Source organism: Sinohyriopsis cumingii, chromosome 18 (assembly GCF_028554795.1).
Source record: "Sinohyriopsis cumingii isolate HCF-2022 chromosome 18, ASM2855479v2, whole genome shotgun sequence".
Classification (NCBI taxonomy): Eukaryota; Metazoa; Mollusca; class Bivalvia; order Unionida; family Unionidae; genus Sinohyriopsis; species Sinohyriopsis cumingii.
Window position 1 is genome coordinate 9,584,826 of NC_142978.1, and position 25,417 is coordinate 9,610,242.

The 25,417-nt window shown below is 33.4% G+C and overlaps 1 protein-coding gene across 5 annotated transcripts in view; it reads left to right on the forward strand.

The window, feature by feature from the left end:
* The window catches only part of LOC149776050 (uncharacterized), a 117,123-nt gene that overhangs the window by 35,480 nt on the left and 56,226 nt on the right, over positions 1–25,417 (forward strand). For all 5 annotated transcript variants that reach the window (XM_089942305.1, XM_089942306.1, XM_089942301.1 and 2 more), the window contains exons 6-9: positions 2,549–2,653; positions 5,174–5,252; positions 12,830–12,951; positions 19,437–19,655. In XM_089942305.1, the coding sequence (XP_089798431.1) occupies positions 2,549–2,653; positions 5,174–5,252; positions 12,830–12,951; positions 19,437–19,655 (525 nt within the window). The remainder of the gene's footprint in view (positions 1–2,548; positions 2,654–5,173; positions 5,253–12,829; positions 12,952–19,436; positions 19,656–25,417) is intronic.

Below are 25,417 nucleotides of genomic sequence, written 5' to 3' on the forward strand. Positions count from 1 at the left end.
TTGTGGACTTACAAGATACGTATCTAAACTTACCCACTCACAAAGCTTCTAGGAAGTTCCTGCGTTACGCAAATTCCTTACAGCAGAAATTCATGCCGGAAAGCAGAAATGTTGTGAATGTAAGAAAATTTAGTCTGACTAACGCATGCACACTCATTGTGATAGTAGTCCATAGTTAAATTCAGCATAGGCGAGTGTTGCTGTAGGAAATGTAATGGAATATTGCAATAAAGATGCAGTATTTAACCAGCATAAATATATTATGTTCTTCACCTTCTCTACATACTACACTTTTGTAAAGGATACACCAAGGTGAAATTGACAGTCCACTGATAAAATGCCTTGTTATTTTTCAATATCTCAGAGCTAGAATCCCAAACCAATAACACTGTGTAAGCTATTTCGATGCAGAGAATGCTAAACCAATAGCACTGTTTAAGCTATCTAAGGCAGATAATCCCTACCAAATAACACTATTTAATTTTTTTGGGCACGGAATTATTTGCATTGCTACAATAATTTCAACGCAATATTTCTCTTTTTTAAAGTTGCCTGTGGGTAAACATCTTGTAGGCTTGAATTGAAGCTCGTTTTGGGCATTTGGCAAGCAAGTTGTTGCTTTAAAAGACAAATCTCACTGAGAACAAATTACGATCACGTTGATTTAAGTGAATTGGAATCATATTATGATTGTCAAGCCACGCTTAACTTTGCTCTTGAAATACCTTGGTACCGATTAGTTGAATTCCATAAACTATCCATTTCTAGAAGTCCAATCAATACTCTTGCTAGTAGACTTGCATATAAATGTAATACAATTATTCATTTTTATGGAAGCAAGATGTCAGAATGCAAAGTGTAATATTTATTGCATCGAATGGGTAAAAAACGCAGTATTTATGCCCACGGATGAAATATATCCGTTATTCACTCGTATTTTGTGCTCAAACGTATTTGCTAGCAATATTTATACCATATTAAAGCAGCATATTTCTTACTCGATTCAGCGCGATGTCAACAGTTCATTGTTTATGTTCTGCTGTGATTTGTGAATATTTACCAGAAGTATAAACAGTAACATAAGTATCCTTACAAGTCAAAGTAAAATAGCACATTATCAAAAAGAATTGCCCTTCGTTTGTTTTGAACCCGATTTTCGTCAACGAGAAGCCATCATACTTTCCGCTCGACAAAGGAAGAGTCTAAGAATAATTTCAAATTTCTTGGTCATAATGATATCAGTGTCTATTGACGGAAAGTGAGAAAAAATAATTTCACTCCAGTGAATTATCAAAACTATTTCCCTCTGAAAATTTAGTATTTCATCGTCTATAAAAAATATATATTAGAAAACCTTTTGAAATGTTAAAATGACAGCATGACAAATATTATTTTTACAACATTTACAGATTCCATCCTGTTTCCATGACTAGTACTTTTTAATAGACAGGACAGTGCATAAAACACGTATGATTATTTAATATTTCGAACAGAACTTCATTTTGTTGGCAGTTGGAGACATATATGTGATAAATCTTCTAACCGAAGACCATACATAAAGTTTCTGATAAAGTTCCCAATTAATTAAGGCAATTGGTCTTACCATATGCATATTGTTTGTAGTTATGATTATAAATGCTGTATAAGATTCCAAAATCAGTTTGTTCTGTGCATTGTTATCCTTTAGAAGCATCTGCACTTATGGAGGATTTTTGTTCAATTTTATCAACACAACTTTATGCAGTTGAAAGTCATGGCCAATTTTGTTACATGGTTCGTTATAGTGCCAGTTTCAGCTGAAATTGACTAGTGCACTATTTAAAATCTACTGCCCATTAGGTTGGGAATTATATAGCAAAACATTTAATGTTCATATTCATCAAGAGACACGGAGTTCATCTGGATATTGGTCCTAGGAATGATTAAAAAATTCATGCTCAAAATGTATGAACTGAAAATGATGGAATGATAACATATGAGATGGACGGTCTTTTTATCAGTGACCTTTTGAAAAACACTTTTGAAAACGATATATTACAGGTAAATCCGATTGACATAGATCCATTCACACATGTGTCTACAGGTGAATAATGTTTATCTCCTGTTATGTAACTATTCATTGTTGATTGATAATGGCTTAGACTACAGAATGCCTTTGATTTCACCATTATGAAGTTTTGATCATGTTTAATTAGCTCTGAATTCTGTATTACATGTTGCATAATGTCAAAGCAGAACTCACCTGGCACCAGTCTGCAGTAAGACTAAGCTTTTTTTGTACATCCCTCTCTCCCTTCGTCATCCACATATTATGTAGTTTAATATGATAATTACGTTATTCGTAATACCATTGTAATTTTATGTTATTATATTCGATTGTGTTTTTTTTCTCTGGTAAATATTATTCTGTTTAATTTTGCCATCATGGTCAGAAAATCAATTTGATATATAGGTATTTATTATCGCCAGTAAAATAATATTTTATCAAATGGCGGAGACACTCTTTCATATGGTTGAAAATAAAACCCCTGCAAATTTGTATTTTTAGGTTCATTTTAAATTTTTGGAAGGTCAGGATAAAATACAGGTGGAAGGCCCCACCGAAGAAGTGAAGCGTGCTGTTGCTAACCTTAAGGCGAATGTTAAGAGCTTGGTAAGAATTACGTTTTAGTGGAAACCTATTTGCAGCGTATGCTATCTCTTGTAAAGTGTAAACGTTTAATGTAATTCATTTCAGGTATAGTTGGCATAGTCTGGATCCAGGGACTTCAAATCGTACTCTCTCTTCTATCTTGATAAATAATTACCTTGCAAAATGACATTTGATTTGATTTCTGGATGATTGGATCTCTTCATGGCATACTAAGTTAGAACTTGTCCTTCCTCTAGTTGTGCAATTTACTTTTTAATTTGGAAAATATAAATGTGAACAGCAAATCAAATGTTAAATCCATGTTATTTTATTTAGCTCTACTGGTTAAAGACCAGAAGGGTCATGTAGTGGCCTATTGTCCATTGTCAGTCAGTATGTCCGTTGAAACCAGTTCTGACTACGTCTTTAATGCTTTCAGGAGTGTCGTGAAGCCATAAACATACAAATTCATCGAAGCGTCAAGTTTCCACAATTGAAAACTGTTCCTCGTGAAAATTCGTTGTGGTGGCTGTTAGGAAAATGTTATTACTGCTTCTCCGCAATGAATTGTTGTATTAACACTGAGTTTTCACTAAAAGACTTCTTTGATGTCTCGTTTGTCTTCCATGAAAATGGTACCTACCTGTTTCCTGACCATGGTGGCCAGTTGAAGTTTTTTTATTGCAACGTCATACCTACCAACCTTCAAGACAGAGTTTACGACCTTTTTGGGACTCAAAATCTGTATTTGAGAGTAACAAGATATCATGGAAACTAATGTATCACGTACGACAGTCCTTTAGAAAATGATCAGAAATTCAAATTTGAAATAAAATCAAATATTTATTTTCTTTGCAGCATCGAATACGCTTTCCGAGAACATTTAGTTGGTAGACTTGTTATGTCAGATATCATCACCATACACACTTATGGGTTATGAGTATCTTTCATTCATGGGAATGAAACATATGAAGTTAGGGCCTATATTAATTATTCTTCATTGGAGGATGTTATGAGAGCATGCATTTAGCTCTAACATAATACTTTCTCCTCCTTTTACATTTGGTTCTCTGGGCGAAGGCAACCTTTCCTTGGGTCAAATAGTCATATCACGAAAATTTGCTGTCTGCCACGAACGTAGAGTAGTGGACACTCCGACCACGAGGATGAGCACATCAATTTAAATCAGTTTTGTGCGGACATCAGCTTCTAAATCAGATCCAAAGTTCAGGAAGACAATAGTGACAAGTAATGTATTACTGCTATTAAAACATAGTTTTCATTTTGGGGAGATAGCCAAACCATTTTTTATGTAATACGTGCCTGTAAACTATTCCATCTTCCCACCCTTACTCTGATTAACTAAGATTACTCTAGGTTCAAGCGAAAGAAAAATGTATCTTACATGGGTCGTGTGAGTCAGTGTTCCTTATGTTCTGGAGTTTTACGTATAATGAGATGATGTAATTATACGCTTTGACTATACCATGGTTCCAGAAGAGATAAGCAAGGCAATAGTGACAGTTAAGTATTACATAATTAAAATAAGTTTCACTTCTCCCGAAAACAAACTCACAAAATGCGGCACTGTACAAAACCCAATATAAGTATAATTTTCTTAACTAAATTAGGTAGCTTGTATAATCACCCATTTCTTTCACAATAATCCTTTCTTATATTCAACAAGATGATTATTTTGTTCACTGAAGACTCAGATTAGGTTGTGTCCTTGAATCAATGACCTTTCATTTATACTTGCACAAGAAAGTTCTCTCTATGTCACTCATGGGGCAAAAAGAAGATGCAAGAAAATTAAGATTAAAGATCAATATGGTTCATATTAAACGGAATCGAGTGCATCTAAGTTTTCTGAATTAAGTGCATTTCGTTACCAGAGAAGCATAAGATGACATAAGCCATTGGCTGGCATAACTGTCTGACCGATTTTGTTAGCTTTGGCACCAGCTGAGAGATTATTGACGATAATCAGTAATAGAAAATGTCAAGACGAGAAGCATAAAAACCTCTGTATTTATTTCCAAAGTAACATACAGGGAGGAACAATGTAGACTTCTCTATTCCAAACTAAATTCTGGAGGAAATAGTTATTTGAGTATGACGAATTCAATTTCCAATATGGAATGTTGGCAACAGGGGAGGCTGATTATGGTCACATGCAGTCGGGTCATCGACTTTATTATTTCTGCATTAAATATGAACTTATCTGTTTTATGTTTTGACTCTCTTATTGAGTCAGTCTATTTCACGGTTTTTAAAAGTTTGCATCTTGAAAATGTGACATGATTATTTTTGTCAACTGTAGTCAGACCATAACACGACTGATGCAAGGCATATAATACTACAAAAGTGAATGTTATGAATTTATAAATATATGATGTGAATGCATGAGATAATATATGTTTGATCATCTTCAATAAACGAGACGAAACGTATAAGGATATTTGAAACCCGCGTTGTTTTTGTTCTCAATTACCCGACTTTTCAGTTTCAGTTTCAAAGTTGTGCACTTTATATTTTCAGCAATGTAGATTCGATTTTGCAGACGTTGAAATTGAATGGCAATTTCTCAAACACGTCATTGGGAAAGCAGGTGCTAATAGTGAGTATTAAGGGCAGGTGGTAATAGTAAGTATTAAGGGCAGGTGCTAATAGTAAGTATTAAGGGCAGGTGGTTACCTTCTGTTGGTTGAATACAATCATTCGCTGAACATGTTGACAATGAGTTCCATAGGTACCACCATGAGTCAAATTTATAGCCCATTTTCCTGGTTAAAAATTCATCCGTTTCGCTCTCCACAAATTTACGGAATTCTTATATATTGTTATTTAAGCAGCACGCTAAAACGGAAGCTTATATATATATATATATATATATATATATATATATATATATATATATATATATATATATATATATATATATATATATATATATATATATTAATTGATGACGAAATAGAGATAAATAGTTTTATTAATATTTTTATTATGTATAGTGCACATTTAAAAAGATATAAAAAATAAATAAATAAATTTGAGAAAAACAAAAATAAAATAAAAATAATAATAAATTATATCTTGATATATTATTGACTAATATTCAATATTTCATCAGAACGCAATTTATATAATAAAAAATTTGGTGTGCATAATACTTGCTATCACGAATTTTAGACATATTTAATCATAATATATTGGAAACCTATTGTTAAAGCTGATTCTGAGATGGAACATCTGCTAAAGGAAACCTATTGGATTCACCGTTTTAATACGGTATATCCAAAAGGTCTAAATTCCAAAACACTATACACTTTACAACATTCATAAATCATTTTTTAAAATTATGTTCTCTGTTTTCAATTAGTTAAGAATATTTTTATATTATTCTAATTTACAGAAAACCTTAACTAGTGAAAGTTTGAACTGATATCATAAAAATAAGTTTACTAATTCTTAAAAAAGGAAAGTGCAGTTTGGAATTAATTCTGAATAAATTATGATTCATTATTTATAAAAAAATTTGATAGTAAGTATTATGCACACCAAAATGTTTTATTACATAAATTGAGTTCTGATGAAATATTGAACATTCTTCAATAATATATCAAGATATACACTGTTATAATTGTTATTTTTATTTTTTATTTTTAAAATTTAATAATTTTTATATCTTTTATAAATGTGCATTATGCATAATAAAATAATAATAAAACTTTATCTCTATTTAGTCATAAATTTTAGAGATGGTTATCAATGGAGATATACGTATCTTTAAGATCAAGTTTTATGTATTTTTATGTATTAAACTATCCTTAATATGTGCTCTATATGCATATCTCCATGTCAATTATTCGTTAAAGTATAAGATAATTACGTTAAAAATGTAAGCTATGACGTCATATTGTTCATGTCATATTGTTTATTTCATTAAACACTTAGAATATATCTGATGACGTAAGCAATGATATTGAATTCAGTTTGAATTCAATCAGATGAAGTATTAAAGCGAAACCGGCCACACATTCGATATATATATATATATATATATATATATATATATATATATATATATATATATATATATATATATATATATATATATATATATATATATATATATATATATATATATATCTGTGTGTGTGTGTGTGTGTGTGTGTGTGTGTGTGTGTATTTTTCTCTTTGCAGAACCTTTGTTACAGCTACGAGATGAGTGTGCGAAAATGTAATTACTTTGGAAATCTTTAAATCCACATATGAACCAATTGTTCCAACATAATATGATAGATGTTTCAAGAATGACGTCCCCTTTCAAGCACGTGCAATCAATGTTTTGTGAAGCCATTTTTAGGTTTAGAAACCAACTTCGTTTCCACCTGTTATCTATATATATATATATATACATATATGTATATCTATATTATGTGCAGTTGTTTCTCTCTCGTAATAATAGTTTTTGTAAGGGTCATTTAGTTAATGACATTTTTAATACTAATATCCAATGAATGGGTCTGCATTTTAAAGATGAACTATGTAGTGCGACCGCTATTTCATTCCTAAGTTTCAAGGTTCAGTAGCATTAATAGTTCACGTGATTCAGTAAGGATCATTGGTTTTCTAAAATGACTCCAGACCGTTTTCCTGATTAGCTTTTATAAACCACGTGCAAATCTAGCTATGCGTAATATTGTTTTGATTATTATTATTTGCATTATTAATATTATCCCCGTAATAGGTTGACCGCTGATTCGGGGAACACCATCACAGGTCACCTTACAATCAAACATCTCTGGTTATTAATTAATCTAGGGACAATAAATATAATGCACACAAATAAACACACACACACACACACACACACACACACACACACACACTTGCATGCATACGTGCATATATCATGCAATCTCTTGACACAAATTAGGCTGACACAAGTATACTGGTTGGAGATTCTCGCCGCGCACAAATTGTCGTCATAGTAATAACAGCTCGCGATCGCTCACGAAGTTTTGTTTTCCTGTTTAGAAATAAGAAGAGTGATTGCAGTTGACAAGTTAGAGCGAAAATAAGCGTTAGTAAGTTGTTTAGGTAAAGAAAAGAACAAAACTTCCCACTTTAGCCCCTTGCGCCCCCATTAACGGACGCGGGCAGTCATGTGGTACAATTAGCATACATGGGTCAACAAGAAGTACGTCATAAAACCATACATCAGTGCTGTCCAACCTTTTTGACACTATGGGGCACTGAAAACTGTATTTCTTGAAGTCGAAGGCCGCAGCAGAAAATGGAAAAGCAGCAACTATATAGCTGCTCGAGCTCTGGCGGACCATTTAAAATCAGCTCACCGGCCGCGGGGTGGACAGCACTGTCATACCTTGATGTCAGCCCAGCTTCTACAGCAGATGCTGTAAATGAGATGTCCATATTTTCCACAATAAAGCATACTGAGTTATCCGTTTTCACTCTTAACACAACCTACACCCAATAGCATGACAGGAGCAATCATCTCCAATATGGTATCAGAAATTGTTCACACCACGCCTCTAGCATTCACAGTGTCTCCAGGCTCCATATTTTATTTGCAAGAAACTTTATGGGTCAATAGCCAGGGAACATTGATTTTTTTCTTCTGCTCAGAATGGGGAAATAACTCTTTTACACAATATCACACTGAGCATCAAATGTTGCCCTTCTATGGAACAGTGTACACCATTATTATTGACACAAAAGTAACTACGGATTTTTCCAGGCCATACTAATTTATTTCTAAATTACTCCTCGTAATTGATATTTAATAGATGTTTTATTTATGCTTATTTTGCTTATCAAAAACGTATATGAAACAGATATGAAAGGACTATTCAGCTGAAAATTAAATCCATGCATTGTATTTTTGTGTTTCATTATAATTGTTGTCACAATTTCAATAATTCACTCGTTCATTGTCAGTTATATAAAGTATTCGGCACAGAACGTTTTCCATTGACCAGAAACATTACCCGGCAATACGTAATTACCATCACGATAGAAAATGGGTCTGGGTTCTCTTTTCACCATGAATGAACGTCTAAGTGACAAATGATTCTGGAAATGTTTTTAAAAGACATCCTGAATTTTCTGAGAAACACGCTGACCTACAGGACCGAAGCAGCAATAGAATGACAAATATGGATGTAATGAATCAATAATGCACTCTTCTTCCAGACACATTACACAGCCTGGGATTAGAAATAAATAAATCAGTAATACATTTTCATTGATGAAAATTTATAATAATTTGTTTACAGTGTGTAGCTTTTATTTTTGTTGCCCAAATTAAATTGAAATTATTATTATAATTCCATTCGTCACGTGTTATTACTTTTGTATTTACTTCCAAGATTTTCTTGTCAAACTTGTTTTTATAATTATTTACAATGACTCAGCGTGAGAATTTCATAAAACAGGTGTCCATTAAGCAAATGATTTTACTATATACCTCGCTGTTCTACGTGAAATGATAACAGAGTTCAATGTGGAAAAAGGCTTGTTAATAGCTAATTATACGTCAAATTATATATCTTCGACTCCTGAAACTTCACTACTTCCAATTAGTTCTCAAAACTACAGAGAAGTAAACTTTACTGCAACCTTTCCGCATCACATCGTGTCACAAACTTATCATCTTTTTAACCCTTGAACAAGTAAAACTACATTCATTACTGTCATATTTCTTAAAACATAAATGAACATTGATTTGAATTACAAAGCAACACAAAGTAAATTTTAAATATTTAGAAATTGTTATATTTTTCTTTTATTCAATAAGAAAAGTAATTTACTAATCTGATCGGAGTGGATCATAATTTTTCAACACGTGGCGTCAACGGGTACTGAATCGCATGCACCACAAGCACCGTTTTAATTAACGGTCCCAACATACCAGGTCATGTTGATGATTTCGCATTGAACATGGGGAAAAATATTATTAAAGGAACTTGCTTTTATTTATTCGATAACCAAGGAACAAGTTCATGTAGTTATTGGGCGATTTAAATAAAAACTAGGAAAAATTGTCGAGAATTGGACTCCAACCAGTACAGTGTTTAGGTGACGTCCACATCGCAATATTACAGTATTGGTTCCTGTTTACCGCAGTGCATGTTACATGTTCATAATAGATGCATTTTTGTGAAGAGATAGGTCCTTTTTTTTTGTTAACTTAGCAGTATTTTTTCCAATGTTCTTATGCGCTTCAACTATTTGCTTGAAACCATAAATCGAAGGATTTTGCATGTTGAATCTGCAAGGTAAATATTATATTTAGCCAAAATAAATTAAAAAAATTACACAAAATGTCAAATTGTTCACTTTCAAAAACTATGACCTTTCTAGACAAATTTACATTATTTAGATAACAAGGCGCAACACGTTTAGTACAAAAGAGCCAAAATATTGAAGTAAAATTGCAATCGTAATAGATGTTCAATACGTTCATTCTCACTCTTACAGAAAGTGCATTTGTCATCGCATACTATGTTTATTCTTCTCAAAATTAGTTACAATTTTTCTATGAATTAATTTAAAATTGATAGATATCAAGTTTGTATCCTTAGTACAAAGTTTTGCTCTGCTATAACTATTAGACCACTTTTCATTACTGATATGTTTTATTTAATAATTGTAGTCATGTTTCCTGCTTAGCAGTGTGTTGCCTTTACCTTTCTTTAACAATTACTGTAAGCAAACTTCAGTGAGATTATTTTGCAAGTTCATTATTTTATTCTCCTGCTTATCAAATATATTGTATTTCAAATGGTTTGGGATTGCATCTTTCCAAGACTTTTTGGAAGTTTGGATATTAATGAACCGTATTTAAAAATCATCGCATCCGGTTTTTGGTCGTATCATTTGAAAAGGTATTAACATATCGTCATCATCAACTAAATCATTGATAATTTCAATGCCGGCATATTTCAATGATTTGCAATTATGGGACTTTTTAGGTGGAGCAAAATTTAACAAATCTCAGGAAAATTAATACTCATTTGGATTTTACGAACCCTCTTTCCATTTTAATACTGCCAAATTTACATCTCTCGAAAAACTGTTTTAAGGAGCTTACCAATTTTTTTTCTAATTTTCTCTCTCTAAATTCCAAATATCCTTCATTTTTTGAATAGTTATACTGACTAGGTTCTGCCACGCTCCATTCTCGTTTTCCAGGAATGTTTTAGCATACCTTATCTTAATATACCTAAATAATGAATAAATGTGTATCATATTTAGTCCTTCATTATTCTCCAGGCTACTAGTATATCGCGTTTAATTCTCTCTACTTAAATAAAGTACGATTTAGTTCTGCGTCACATTTTGCTGATGAATTTGAATGTCCTGAAAAAAGATGTATGAATATGAGCAAAACAAGAGTTTTCCCAACAATTACTTTACCTAGTATTGAAAGATGTCGTTGACTCCAGCTTGCCAAAATTAAATTTCGCTATTATTAGTTTTTTCCTAATATTAATTTCCACTATTTTATTTTTAAGTTTTGAGAAAAAACAGTGCCATTGAGTGTAAAGTTGGAAGAAGACCAGCTTAGTTCCATATCGGGACATAGTCTATCATTGAAAAAGTCTTGTTTCCAATCCAAATAACATTTGCTTTTGTTATGCTACATTTATGTCCAGTTAATATAAAAAAGTCTTGCAAGATATTCTTAGTTGTTTTAAGAGAATGTTGAGATCCATCGAGAAAAATGAAAGCGTCATCGGCATACTGACCAAGTTTATCTGCAATGACATCAAAGAAGAGTCCCCGTACATCAGCATTTTGCTTTAAATTTATAGCTAAAATCTCAACACCAATTATAAACAAATAAGATGCAAGAGGATCCCCTTGACGACATCCTCTTTCAAGTCTAAAAAATAATGACATATTTTCATTGATTATAACACAACTTTCAGAGCTATTACAAAACAGCTTAAACCACTTATTACCAGAATTAAATGATTGTTAAGCTTTCTTCCACGAAGCTCCAGTTAACTGAGTCGAAGGCTTTTGTGAAGTCTATTAAAATAATAAACCTATATCAATTTTTATTTTCTGCTTGATCCATGATATTATATAATAGCCTAGTAGTTCTTCAGAGAATCCACCTTTCATAAATCGTTTTTGATTGTCACTGATTACTGATGGAAGAACTTTTTTAATCCTAGATGCAATAGTTCCTGAATCTGTCTTATAGTCCATATTTAGGGGTGATTAAGGTCTCCAACATCGTCTTTCTTTGTATTCTTTTGGTAGACATGTTATGACGCCTTGAGTATGAAAACCTGAAAATTTTCCTATAGTATATCCATAATTTATTGATCTGCATAGAAATCCCCCAATAGTCTTCCTAAAGAATTTATAAAATTCTGCCGTAAATCCATCTGAGCCAGGACTATTTCCATTTTTCATGCGTTATAGAGACATGTTGTATTTATTAATTGTAAGTAGACCATCGCATTATTCTGTTTCCTCTTGTCTAAGTTTAATATTGTGATTATTGAGTATTATGTTTCTATTATTACGCAGAATTAGACATTCTTAATAGTATTATTGGTCTTGGAAGAGTTATTTAGAAGAGAGGTTCATTTACTTAATATAACCGTTCGTTGGAATTACAGCGCTCTAGAATTAATTTAAATACTATTTGGATATAATAACTATATGGAATTACTGTAAATTTATACATTCAAAGACATTTGGCTTAATAACAGTACTGGAATTACATTAAATTCTTTTGTAGACAATATGTGGTTGTATCAGTGATTTCTTCTGTAACGTTTATCAATATAGTGATAAGATCATTCGGAATTACGCTTGGAACGTATTTGGATTACTTGGAACTATTGAAAGTGTATAACATTTAGGAATTGAGGAATTCATTGACCGTCATGAATGTTATGTATCATTATTTCACTTTGTACTTTAGGGAAATACGTTTATATTTTCAATTATACATAACTTTTTTGTTTTTGTCTTTCTTGTTACGTGGTTTAAGACCACAAAGTCGTAACACAACATATTTAAGAGGAAAGCCATGTAGTATGGACACATTTCTAGGCTTTTGTCCTTGCGAGAATTAACATGGGTAAATGAAGAAGGCCACATAAATGCTAAAATGGTTACTACTTTGATTTTTTTACCCAGTTAACCGAATCAGGAATGAGAATGGTGTGAGGATTCGTATCCCCTCAGATGCAGAAAACACCTCCAGTATCCACATTGAAGGAGAAAGAGAGGGAGTGCAGAGGGCAAAACGGCAGCTCATGGTAATGGCATAAAAATAGTATGTTTACTAAACACAGGAATCACCCTTTTTGTGCTATGAGAAACATATACACTGTTGCAGTGGCAGCAGACTAATCATATTTTGAGTATCAGTTGTGTTTTCTTAAGTTTAGTTTCCTTTCATGAAGTTTAAGGTACTTTTTCAGCACATGATTGGCTGTACGTGGTGCCCAGTATATTTAGTAGATGAAGAACCGGGAAGACCCAGGAACGAACCACCAACCCATGAGAAGTTACTAGCAAGCTCTCTCACATACCCTTGTTGATCAAGTCAGGCCTTGAACGCACACGTACAGAGATGACGTGTGAGAGATCTGTAAAGGCTGTTCATCCATGGAATGGGGTATTATATAGAGGATGAACGACCTCGGTGTTATAGCTCTGACCAAGTGAATAATAAAAGTGATCTCATCAAAGATATTGAATAGAACAACACTAGCCCCCGTATACAGAATATAACAATTTAATTAATTATATAAACAAATTAAAGTTTAACATGGCAATTGAAGGGATACACTTCTCCTGGAGAATGATTGCCAAATAGTTATAAAAAATGTAAATATCTTTTCTATTTACACCGATAGGACAAATTTCATCATAAAATCAAGTGAGCATTTGAACTCAGTTGTCCAGAATGCTTGAATATCCTGGTTGGTTGGGGGTCACTCCAGATTCAACATGGTTGAAGGTTAGAGTCTTCTTATTCCCATAGCTTCTCTCCAGCATCCACCTTCTTTTGGGTCATCAACAGGGTTGCCTTTTCTCTCCACTATCGTGTGGGCGAACGTAGTTATTTCCGTTTTAAAAATAAAAAACAGGCAACTTAAATATTTTGTTCGTTTTTATTTCTTAGATGGAATAGTATCTTGTCTCTCGTTACGTCAGCTATCGTCATATCTATAATTGAAACATAGTATAAGCAGCTGTTCCGTTTTTTATTGCCGTTTTCATGATATTTGTGCTTGTTGCCTGTTTTCATCTACTTTATTGTGTTCATTATGTATTGGCTGTTAAATTCGTATGTGTTTCTTCATCTCCTTGTTTCGGAAACGAGAAGAGTTTTTTTCTCAGCAGTCTTCCTCCACTATTTTTGAACAAACCGCCAACACGTGATACTTGCCAGTCAACCCGTTTATGCTATGATGGACCCTCATTAATTGCTTTAAATGACCACTCCTTGGCTCTCCACACTACATTGTGCTCTAGACTAAATGAACTGGGACTGCATCCATCATTACCTTAATGTAAACAGAAGCGAAAAAAGAAACGTTGTTTCAGAGCTGGCCGGCGTAGAACAGGAAGAAGAATTCGAGTTATCTCCATTATTTCGGCTCAACAATTTAAAACAAAATCGACCGTTATTTAGATAACCTAATTAAAATCCCTAATAATTCGTCATCCTTTGTGTCAGCTATCCAGGAGATAACTCCGCATATTGCAGTATTCAATGCTCAGTCAGTAGGACCACCGGAAAAGTGCACAGAAGTAGTTAATTTTATCAACGACCAAAATATTGACGTATTTTTCATGACAGAAACATGGTTAAAAACATCAGGCGATGAGCCGAAGTGTGCGGATCTAACTCCCATTGGTTACTCCATCAAGTCGTTCCCCCGTAATTCTCGTGGAGGCGGAATTGCTGTCATCACAAAGAACACCATGATAAAACGTCTTAACTACACCACAACATTCAATTTCGACCACACATCGTTTGAACTAGTCCAAACCACACTCACACTGGAGCAAATGTCAGTCCATTTTTTTCTGCCTATACCGCTCTCCTCCTAGTACAAAAAACAAGCTGGCTGACTCTCTCTTTTTGGAGCAGTTTCCGAATCTCCTGGACTAGGAAATTCAATAGGTGGCAACCTGGTTATTCTTAAAGATTTCAACCTTCACTTTGACTGTCCCGGAAACCCAAATACATCAAAACTCATAGATTCCATTAATGCTTTTAACCTGAAACAGTCAGTTGACCAACCCACCCATAAACATGGTCACATTTTAGACTGGATTCTTCATAGACATGATGATAACATTCTACCGTCCTCCCTGGTATCCCATGACGTTGCATCAGATCAGCTCTGCATTATACGCCATCTTGACGTATCAGTCCCTAACCCTCCACCTTTATCTGCTACTAAGAGAAACCGCCATACGATAACTAGAACAAAACTAATCAAGAACATCCAAGCTATCTTAACAACTTGCTTACCTCCTACCCCAGAACAACTCGATAACTGCCTGCGTTCATTGCTTGACAAACATGCCCCAGCTACCAAGTGCAGAGTATCAATTCAAAAGTGTTAGCCATGGTATAGCAGTGTTAGGGACCAGTTTCGCACTGCTAAAAGAGACCGCCGTAAAGCTGAGAGGCTTTGGCTTTACACCAGACTCACTATTCATAAGCAATTCTATGAAGCCGCAAAGAATAATGTCACAAATATAGTCCATGTAGCGAAATCAGCCCACTACACTACTAAGATCATGGAAAGTTCCAGCTGCAAAGAGCTATTCGAGATTACTAACAAGCTAATGTTAAGGAACAAATCTACACCAAATCCAACTACCTTCTCTCCAGTTGAACTTCCGGCCATGTTTGCAAATTTCTTCCGTGACAAAGTACAAACCATTAGAGATAAGCTTGACACCACAATTTCAATTGACTCGTCATCACCATACAGTTGGGATACATAATTTGATCAGCAACCATTAGCAGCATTTGAACCTGTCTCTATGGATTTCGTACGTACAATCCTGATGAAGGGTGCACCAAAGTCATGTGAACTTGATCCAATTCCAACATCACTGCTGCTTGAGTGCTTAGATCCAGTATTGCCTTCACTAACTGATGTTATTAATACCTCTCTCTCATCTGGGGAATTCCCATCATTTTTCAAAACTGACATTGTAAAGCCTGTGCTGAAGAAACCAACACTAAACCATAACGATTTAAAGAACTACCGCCCAGTTTCTAATCTCCCAATTCATATAAAAAATCTTAGAAAAGGATGTTCTATCCCAGCTTGTATATCATCTAAATTTAAACAGTCTTTTTAGCAATGTACAATCTGCATATCGCCCTTGCCACAGTACTGAAACTATTCTTCTAAAAGTAGTTAATGACATTCTCTCTGCATTGGATAGTGAAAAGATTACAGTCCTCACCCTCCTTGATTTATCTGCAGCATCTGACACAATATACCATGACATATTACTTCACCATCTCCAGCATGTATTTGGCATTCAAGATACAGCCTTACTGTGGTTCAAGTCCTACTTGGTCAACAAGACACAAATTGTATCTGCAAATGTAATACACTCCAGTCCAGTTGACCTATGTTGTGGTGTTCCACAGGGGTCTGTTATGGGACCTGTTCTCTTCATTCTGTACACTGAGCCACTCTCAAGTGTCATAGATCATCATCTAGTGTCTCACCAACTGTATGCTAATGACACCCAAATATACAAATCTAGCCACCCAACTGAGGTTGATGCTACCATCCAAGGTGTAGAGAGGTGCATTTCTGATGTGAAATCATGGATGACATGTAACAAGCTGCAGATGAATGATGATAAAACTGAGGCCATTTGATTACAACACAAAGACTTTATCATTCACATCCTTTACCTCAAACAATAAATATCAGCAACACCAACATTAAATTCACAAAATCAGTACGAAACCTAGGTGTTACTCGAGACAGTACTCTTGCATTGCACCAACATGTCATGAACATATGCAAGGCTGCATATCTTGAGCTGAGACGCATCAGCTCAATTCGCAAATATCTTTTTATTTAGACCATTTTCTTCAATACCAAATCATTTGGAATCTAAATTCATCATTTCATTTGTTGGAATAAATCATTTCATTTTAGACTACATCATTTAATTGAATACCATGTCAGTTGGAAACAGATTTCATCATCCCATTTTCTTCTTTAAATCCTTTTATTTAGTATTACTTCATTCAGAATCTGAATTCATCATTTCATTATTGGTTTAAATCAATTGATTTTATGCTATGTAAATTCAATTAATAAAACTTCATTTGGGATCAGGATTCATCATTCCATTTTGTTGTTTAAATCATTTTATTAATATACCAGATCATTTGGAATTCAAATTAATGATTTCATTTGTTGAGTTAAATCACATCATTTTGTTTTGTTCTTTAAGTCATTTAATTTCATACTAAGTCATTTCATTAAATACCATGTCATTTGAAATCTGAATTCATTATTTCATTTTTGGGGTTCAATCATTTCATTTCATGCTACATCATTTCCTATCACACAACATCATTTGGAATCTGAATTCATCATTCCATTAGTTGGGTTAAATAATTTCATTTCACATTAAATCATTTCATTTATTACCACATCATTTCAAATCTAAAGTCATCATTTGGTTTCGTTCGTTAAATCATTTCCTGTGACACCACATCATTTGGAATCTGGATTTATCATTTCATTTGCTGGATTAAATCATTTGATTTCATACTACATCATTTGAGTAATGTAATTTTGGCGGTGACGGCTGCCTATATATTTCAATCTGCATGTACAAGTATTTTGATTTGGAATGATGGCAACACTGATATTTTCCCATCATTTTAGCTTTTATTATTGTGTTTTTTGAATTTCATAATTTTTAGGAGAGGGCACAATAATATTTTCAGTGCTGAGGTCACTAGAAGGCCTTGATCCGGCATTGCTAATTACACACACGGCTTGTAACTCACCACCAGGGCTGCTAGTGGGAAGTGTCTCTTATTGAATCTGAGATTAGCAAACAAAATTGTAATTTGTTGTCCATCAGCATTTTTATTGCTGGAACACTTTGACCTGGAACTTATCTACATTTTACGTATATCTGAATTTGCACCATTATGGTCCACATTATTGTTAATCCAGTATTATTCAATATTCCTTTACCTAAAGGGAGCCAAGGGAAAGGTTGCAGACAGAATTTTTTCTAAAAATATTATATAGATATAATAAAATTATAAATTCAAGTATAATCTGTTACATGATAAGGTTTTAAAATATACATTTTTGATGTCTGTGAAGGCTTTCAAATTGGGAAAAATGGCTGTCCGACATTAATGTTTAATTGTCCCTGGAAATGGATTTTTCTATCCATATATTGTGACTAAAACTATGCAAGAATATGTTCATCGACAGTTTATGTTCTTGAACTTAAACACTGTCATGTCATGTGTTTGTTTTAAAAATTAAAAGAATTTGAGCTGTTTCCATACTTTAAAAGATCTTTCATTTGAGCCTATTAATATAATTAATTTGGAATGGAACATCTGTACAAGGAAACTATTTTATCCACCATTTTTATAATATATACAAAATGTCAAAATTCAAAACTTTTAAATGTCAATCATTAAAATATACATTCAAAATATAATTCGCATTTTCTTGTATTCATGTGTTCTTGGTTGCAATGAGAACTGCATGCTTTGCCACTTTAACCAAAATTATATAATTTTAAATTTTTTTGTATATTATTTTAAGAGTAATAGAGATAAAGATGTATTCTACAAAATAATAAATATGTTAGAATATAAATTCATGAAATATTTAGGTTTTAATAACCTTGTTATTAAAAATGCTCTTATGATATTGTTTTTATAACGTTTTCACATATTTTAATTTATTTTATAAATTGATAAATTAGAACAACATTGAATTCTTTTTAAATAATTGTACCAGGGCACATAATTCAAATATCACTATTTAAAATTTTTTCTTCTAAAGTAACATATTTTGCATTTAATAATTGGATAGTGACAGATAAATTAAAAATGAAAAACTTTGATATTTTGAAGATTATGCACAATCTTCATTATTTTATCAAGTCAAAATATATTATAAATAAATGCATTATATAAAATAATAATGAATGTAATAAAACTATTTATCTCTATTTATTCACAAAGTTTTTACAATTCATGGAGTATTCATTATTTTAAATGATTATACTATGTGTTTTTTTGACAAAAAGAAAGACACAAACCATGAGGAATTGTGCATCTATTACTTTAGCATCATATATTTTGCTTGTAAAACAAGTTGTAATTATATTACATTATTTCTTATCTTTCATAAATATTTTATGCTATATTTTATTTGTTATCACTGTAAATACTCTCGGTAGATCGAATGATCAAGGCATGCTATACCATTGCTTTACAATGGCATTTGAGCACAGGATGGAGGCGATGGTCAGTTTGACTAAAAGTTGGCAGCTCATGAATAATAATGAATTCATGGTATTTTTAATGGTCCAAAACTCTCTGAATGTCCAATTCTTGGGATCAGTCTAATTCATGGATCAATCTAATTCAGATAACAAATCGAATTAGGTAGTTTGACATTTTACATCTGCGTGACAGTAAACATATTTTTATCTTACTTGATTCCAATCTTTTTATTATTGTTCCTTTCAGGCCATGACAAAAGAAATTACCATTACGATCCCACACAAACTCCATGCCTCCATTATTGGTGTAAAGGGATGCTTGATACATTCAATTATGGATGAGTGTGGTGATGTAATTATCCATTTCCCCCCTAAGGGCAGCACTAGTGACAAAATAGTAATTCGTGGACCACAAAGATGTGCACACTATGCAAGAAAACACTTGTTAGAATTCAAAAAACTGAAGGTGAGTTGGTTAGAGAGATTAAAGCACATTTTCTTTCTTTTGATTTGGTTTTGCCTGAATTTGGTAACACATTCTGAAGGTTCTTATATTGCTTTTTGTTTCATCAACAATACAAAAAATTTTGATCGTTTTGAGTCGAGCATCTTCCACATCATATGCTGTATTCAATCAATAGGTCTAAATTGTGTACCCCAAAACACTCCTATCTATTGGTACAAGGCAAATTCATCATAATGCCATTGAAACAGCAAGACAGCATAATCATGTAACTTTTTTGTCTGGTACAAAAAACATAAATAGCAGAATAGAGTGCTAGTCTTGTTAACAAAAATTCTGTATTATGCTGCAAGTATTTAATGTCATATGATATCTTGTACATTTACTCATCTACTTTCTCACCTGTTTGAGCATGTTCAGATACAGTAGCTAATTTTCTGATGGCAGTGAGAGCAATGTTAAAGTTTTGTATAAATGTAAATATAAATTTAACATGAGTTGGTTACATTCAACTGCATAATAAACTCTAAAATAATATCAATCTAGCCCTGAAGTTTATGCCATTGTAAGCATCTTGCCTATCTTACATTGCACAAGCATTATGGTAAACAATGTCCAAATTGTATGTTAAAGTTTTGGAAAGTCATATATCTTCAATGTCAATAGCAACATTAAACTGAAATTTTTTGTATAATATTACATTATGAAAAAGATTTTACACTGTATGCTAACATACATGTACTAGGAGTTTCTGGCTTGCTTGTCTCACTTGCATAAACAGAAAGTTTTTTTTATGGCTGTAAACATGGTTAAATTTTGTGCTGAATTCTGCTAGACTTAACACTGCATTTTTCTTTTGGCAATACAAGTTACTCACACCAGCAACTACTTTGAATTTTGCCAGTGGTGGACCTAAAATTGTGCAGAGACATGCAAACAAATAATCTCACTGTTATGTTTGTATTGCGTGTTTTGAACAAGGATAGAGTTTTGATGCATACCTGCATTTTTGTTTTGTTTGGAAGTTAAAAATCCATGTGTCCTAGAGTTTGAGTTCAACATGTAGCCTTAATTATGACCTTAGATGGTTTTAGAAGTGAACTTGTTAAAAATTTGATATCTTATTCTGTTGTAAGTTTTTATGTAAAGCTGAGGTTGTAAACAAAGAGTTTATTCCTAATTTAATATCAGTCTTTGTGGAATCATGTTTAGTTGTGTTCATATATAGTTTGACAGGAATTGTTTATTTAAATTATTGATTGGAATTACACAGTGCTCATTGTCATTTTGGACTAAAACTTTACTTTGGAATTATTGTGATTTAATTCAAAGATCATCTGGATTATGTTATTATGATTCATCAACACTGCTGGTAAATCAGCTCATTCAAGGCAACTGTACATCAACACATTCAATATTGGAATTCATTTGGAACACCCTATACTTTCGGACTTCTTGTATAACTTTTAGGATTATTTGTGATTTAGTTCAAAGTGCTATAAATTCCTCTTAAAGTTCATTTATAACATAGAGAGTTAAATTATTGGCTGATTTTACTAAAGGTATTGGTTTTTGCTTCTTTCTTTTACTTAGTTTAAGACCATAGAGTCATAACACTTATGATAATCTTGTTTAATTTGGATAGAATGTAATCATCACATTCAATAAAATGGATGCAACAAAAAGTTTGCAGGTTATCCAATCCAAAATTAAAGTCAGATCAAGATAACAACTTCTGTGTTAAAATGGTGGAATTGTTTGTAAGACCCAGAGTAGCATGAATGTAAGATACACCTACACTTGAGCATGTGTGAAGCATTTTTGTACCAATAGCAAAATGTTTCACATTGGTGCAGGAAAGAAATGATGTCATGTTTAGTCAGCCAAGTTATTGAGTTAGATAATGTTATATTCGATGATATGAAAATAAACTTGATGAAATATGGAGTGATGGCCAGAATAAGACAAAGAAACAGGACCATCATTTGGAGTTTATGGTTTTTCTTTGAATGTTCTCAAGAAACCTAAATTGACCTTCTAAATATTTGTGAGCCTTATTGCACTTGCAACAGGTGTATTTAGAATAATTATTTCATCACTGTGAAAATGTAGAAGAGACAGTAGAATAATGTACTGATATAGCTTTTGTAATAAATGGATGCTAGCCTTATTGATATTAATTATTGGAATTTTTGTAAACATCAGATCCATGCTTAGGAAAGAAGAAATGTGTCAATGGAATTCAATCCTATGAGATGTTGCCAGAAATAATGATTTGATTTCCTATGATTGTGATTATGTTTGGAATGCATTCTTGAAATTGAATTGTAATTCATTGGGTAAATATAACAAAAATGAGAATCTACATGTTTTTCTCTGAAATTTGATGAACATGATATTCAAAATTACCTCTTTAAGTTGTCTATCTCTCTTTCTCATATAAACACCCACCAACAGAAGGAGTCTGATTGAACATGAACACAAACACCAACCAACATTACGAGTCTAATTGCACATGAACACAAACACCAAACCACATCAGGAGTCTGATTGCACATGAACACAAACACCAACCCACACTAGGAGTCTGATTGCACATGAACACAAACACCAACCCACATCTGGAGTCTGATAGCCCATTAACACAAACACCAACCCACACTAGGAGTCTGATTGCACATGAACATGACACCAACACACATGTGGAGTCTGACTGCACATGAACACAAACACCAACCCACACTAGGAGTCTGATTGCACATGAACACAAACACCAACCCACACTAGGAGTCTGATAGCTAATGAACACAAACACCAATCCACACTAGGAGTCTGATTGCACATGAACACGACACCAACCCACATGTGGAGTGTGACTGCACATGAACACAAAACCAACCCACATGTAGAGTCTGAATGCACATGAACACAAACACCAAACCACATCAGGAGTCGGATTGCCCATGAAGACAAACACCAACCCACACTAGGAGTTTGATTGCATATGAACACAAACACCAACCCACATCAGGAGTCTGATTGCCCATGAATACAAACACCAACTAACATTAAGAGTCTAATTGCACATGAACACAAACACCAACCCACATTAGGAGTCTGATTGCCCATGAATACAAACACCAACCCACATGTGGAGTCTGATTGCATATGAACACAGACACTAACCCACATGTGGAGTCTGATTGCACATGAACACAAACACCAACCCACATCAGGAGTCTGATTGTCCATGAACACAAACACCAACCAACATTAAGAGTCTAATTGCACATGAACACAAACACCAACCCACATCAGGAGTCTGATTGCTCATGAACACAAACACCAAACAACAATAAGAGTCTAATTGCACATGAACACAAACACCAACCCACATGAGGAGTCTGATTTCCCATGAATACAAACACCAACCCACATCAGAGTCTGATTGCCCATGAATACAAACACCAACCCACACTAGGAGTCTGATAGCTAATGAACACGAACTCCAACCCACACTAGGATTCTGATTGCACATGAACATGACACCAGCCCACATGTGGAGTGTGACTGCACATGAACACAAAACCAACCCACATGTAGAGTCTGATTGTACATGAACACAAACACCAAACCACATTAGGAGTCAGATTACTCATGAAGACAAACAGCAACCTACACTAGGAGTCTGATTGCATATGAACACAAACACCAACCCACATCAGGAGTCTGATTGCCCATGAACACAAACACCAACCAACATTAAGAGTCTAATTGCACATGAACACAAACACCAACCCACATGTGGAGTCTGATTGCCCATGAACACAAACACCACCCCACATGTGGAGTCTAATTGTCCATGAACACAAACACCAACCCACATTAGGAGTCTGATTGCCCATGAATACAAACACCAACCCACACTAGGAGTCTGACTGCATATGAACACAAGCACTAACCCGCATGTGGAGTCTGATTGCACCTGAACACAAACACCAACCCACATCAGGAGTTTGATTGCCCATGAACACAAACATCAACCAACATTAAGAGTCTAATTGCACATGAACATAAACACCAACCCACATGTGGAGTCTGATTGCTCATGAACACAAACACCAACCCACACTAGGAGTCTAATTGCATATGAACACAAACACCAACCCACATCAGGAGTCTAATTGCACATGAACAGAAAACACCAATCCACATTAAGAGTCTAATTGCCCATGAACACAAACACCAACCCACATTAAGAGTCTAATTGCACATGAACACAAACACCAACCCACATCAGGAGTCTGATTGCCCATGAACACAAACACCAACCAACATTACGAGTCTGATTGCACATGAACACAAATAATAATAATAATAATAATAATAATAGCAATTTCTTTCTCCTTCTCTTTCAAAGTTTCATACACACAAATGCACACATATAAATATATATGCATTTTCTAATCAGACACAGTATGAAAAGCTATGAAGATTTAATAAAAATAACAGTAAAAAAATGTTACTGGGTGTCTAGCCTGTTGGTTGAGTAAATCCTCTATCTATCTTTTCCCTCAAATGTGCAATGACTGCACACCTGTTATGATACACTACTTGGATATTATAATTTCTATGTCCATATATTTATCAAGCAAAACTTTATATAGCATTTCAGACAGTATGCAGGCAAACTCACATTTCCCACCAAAATATAACCCACATGTTATAAACAGACAGATTGATCCTGTGAAATGTATCCTGTAATACGGCATTTCAGTTAGAGAGCAAAGAGTTTGATTATGTTACACTTTTACGAAATATTTCAAAATGGCTGCTTATTGTTAAATTCACATTATGCCCCATTCATTCTTGACCCTGTTTAACATGTGAGTCCCGTTATTACCATAGTACCACATACTAATATAAGAAATGTGTTATATAAGTATCTGGTATACCAAATAAATGTGTTATATAAGTATCTGGTATACCAAATAAATGTGTTATATAAGTATCTGGTATACCAAATAAATGTGTTATATAAGTATCTGGTATACCAAATAAATGTGTTATATAAGTATCTGGTATATCAAATAAATGTGTTATATAAGTATCTGGTATACCAAATAAATGTGTTATATAAGTATCTGGTATACCAAATAAATGTGTTATATAAGTATCTGGTATACCAAATAAATGTGTTATATAAGTATCTGGTATACCAAATAAATGTGTTATATAAGTATCTGGTATATCAAATAAATGTGTTATATAAGTATCTGGTATACCAAATAAATGTGTTATATAAGTATCTGGTATACCAAATAAATGACTTTAAATCTTGATGGCCACTGTTTAAAGAAAACCAGAGCTAGTAAAAAATAACACATTACTTTTCCCAAATGCAATGCATCACTTTTGCTAAAATTAAAAAATAATGCATTACTTTTATAAATGGTTACTTATAATCCCTCCAATTATCTATAAAAGTTTCCAATGAATATATAGGAAAAAGACCATTCCCAGTGCAATAATGTAGACACATATAATAAGAACAGCTGCTGATTGCAATACTATAATGTTTAGATTTATAAAACTTACAACTGTTGTATTATTGAAAAATATCAACATTTTGAAAATATGAATTTACTACAGTTAAAATTTGCATGCTTATTGTGTGTACTGTTCATTTTGACTGATATCTGCAATGATCTGCAATATTTCTGTGCAGTTCTCCTAATTTCCATCTCTCTCTCTCATTCCCCCCA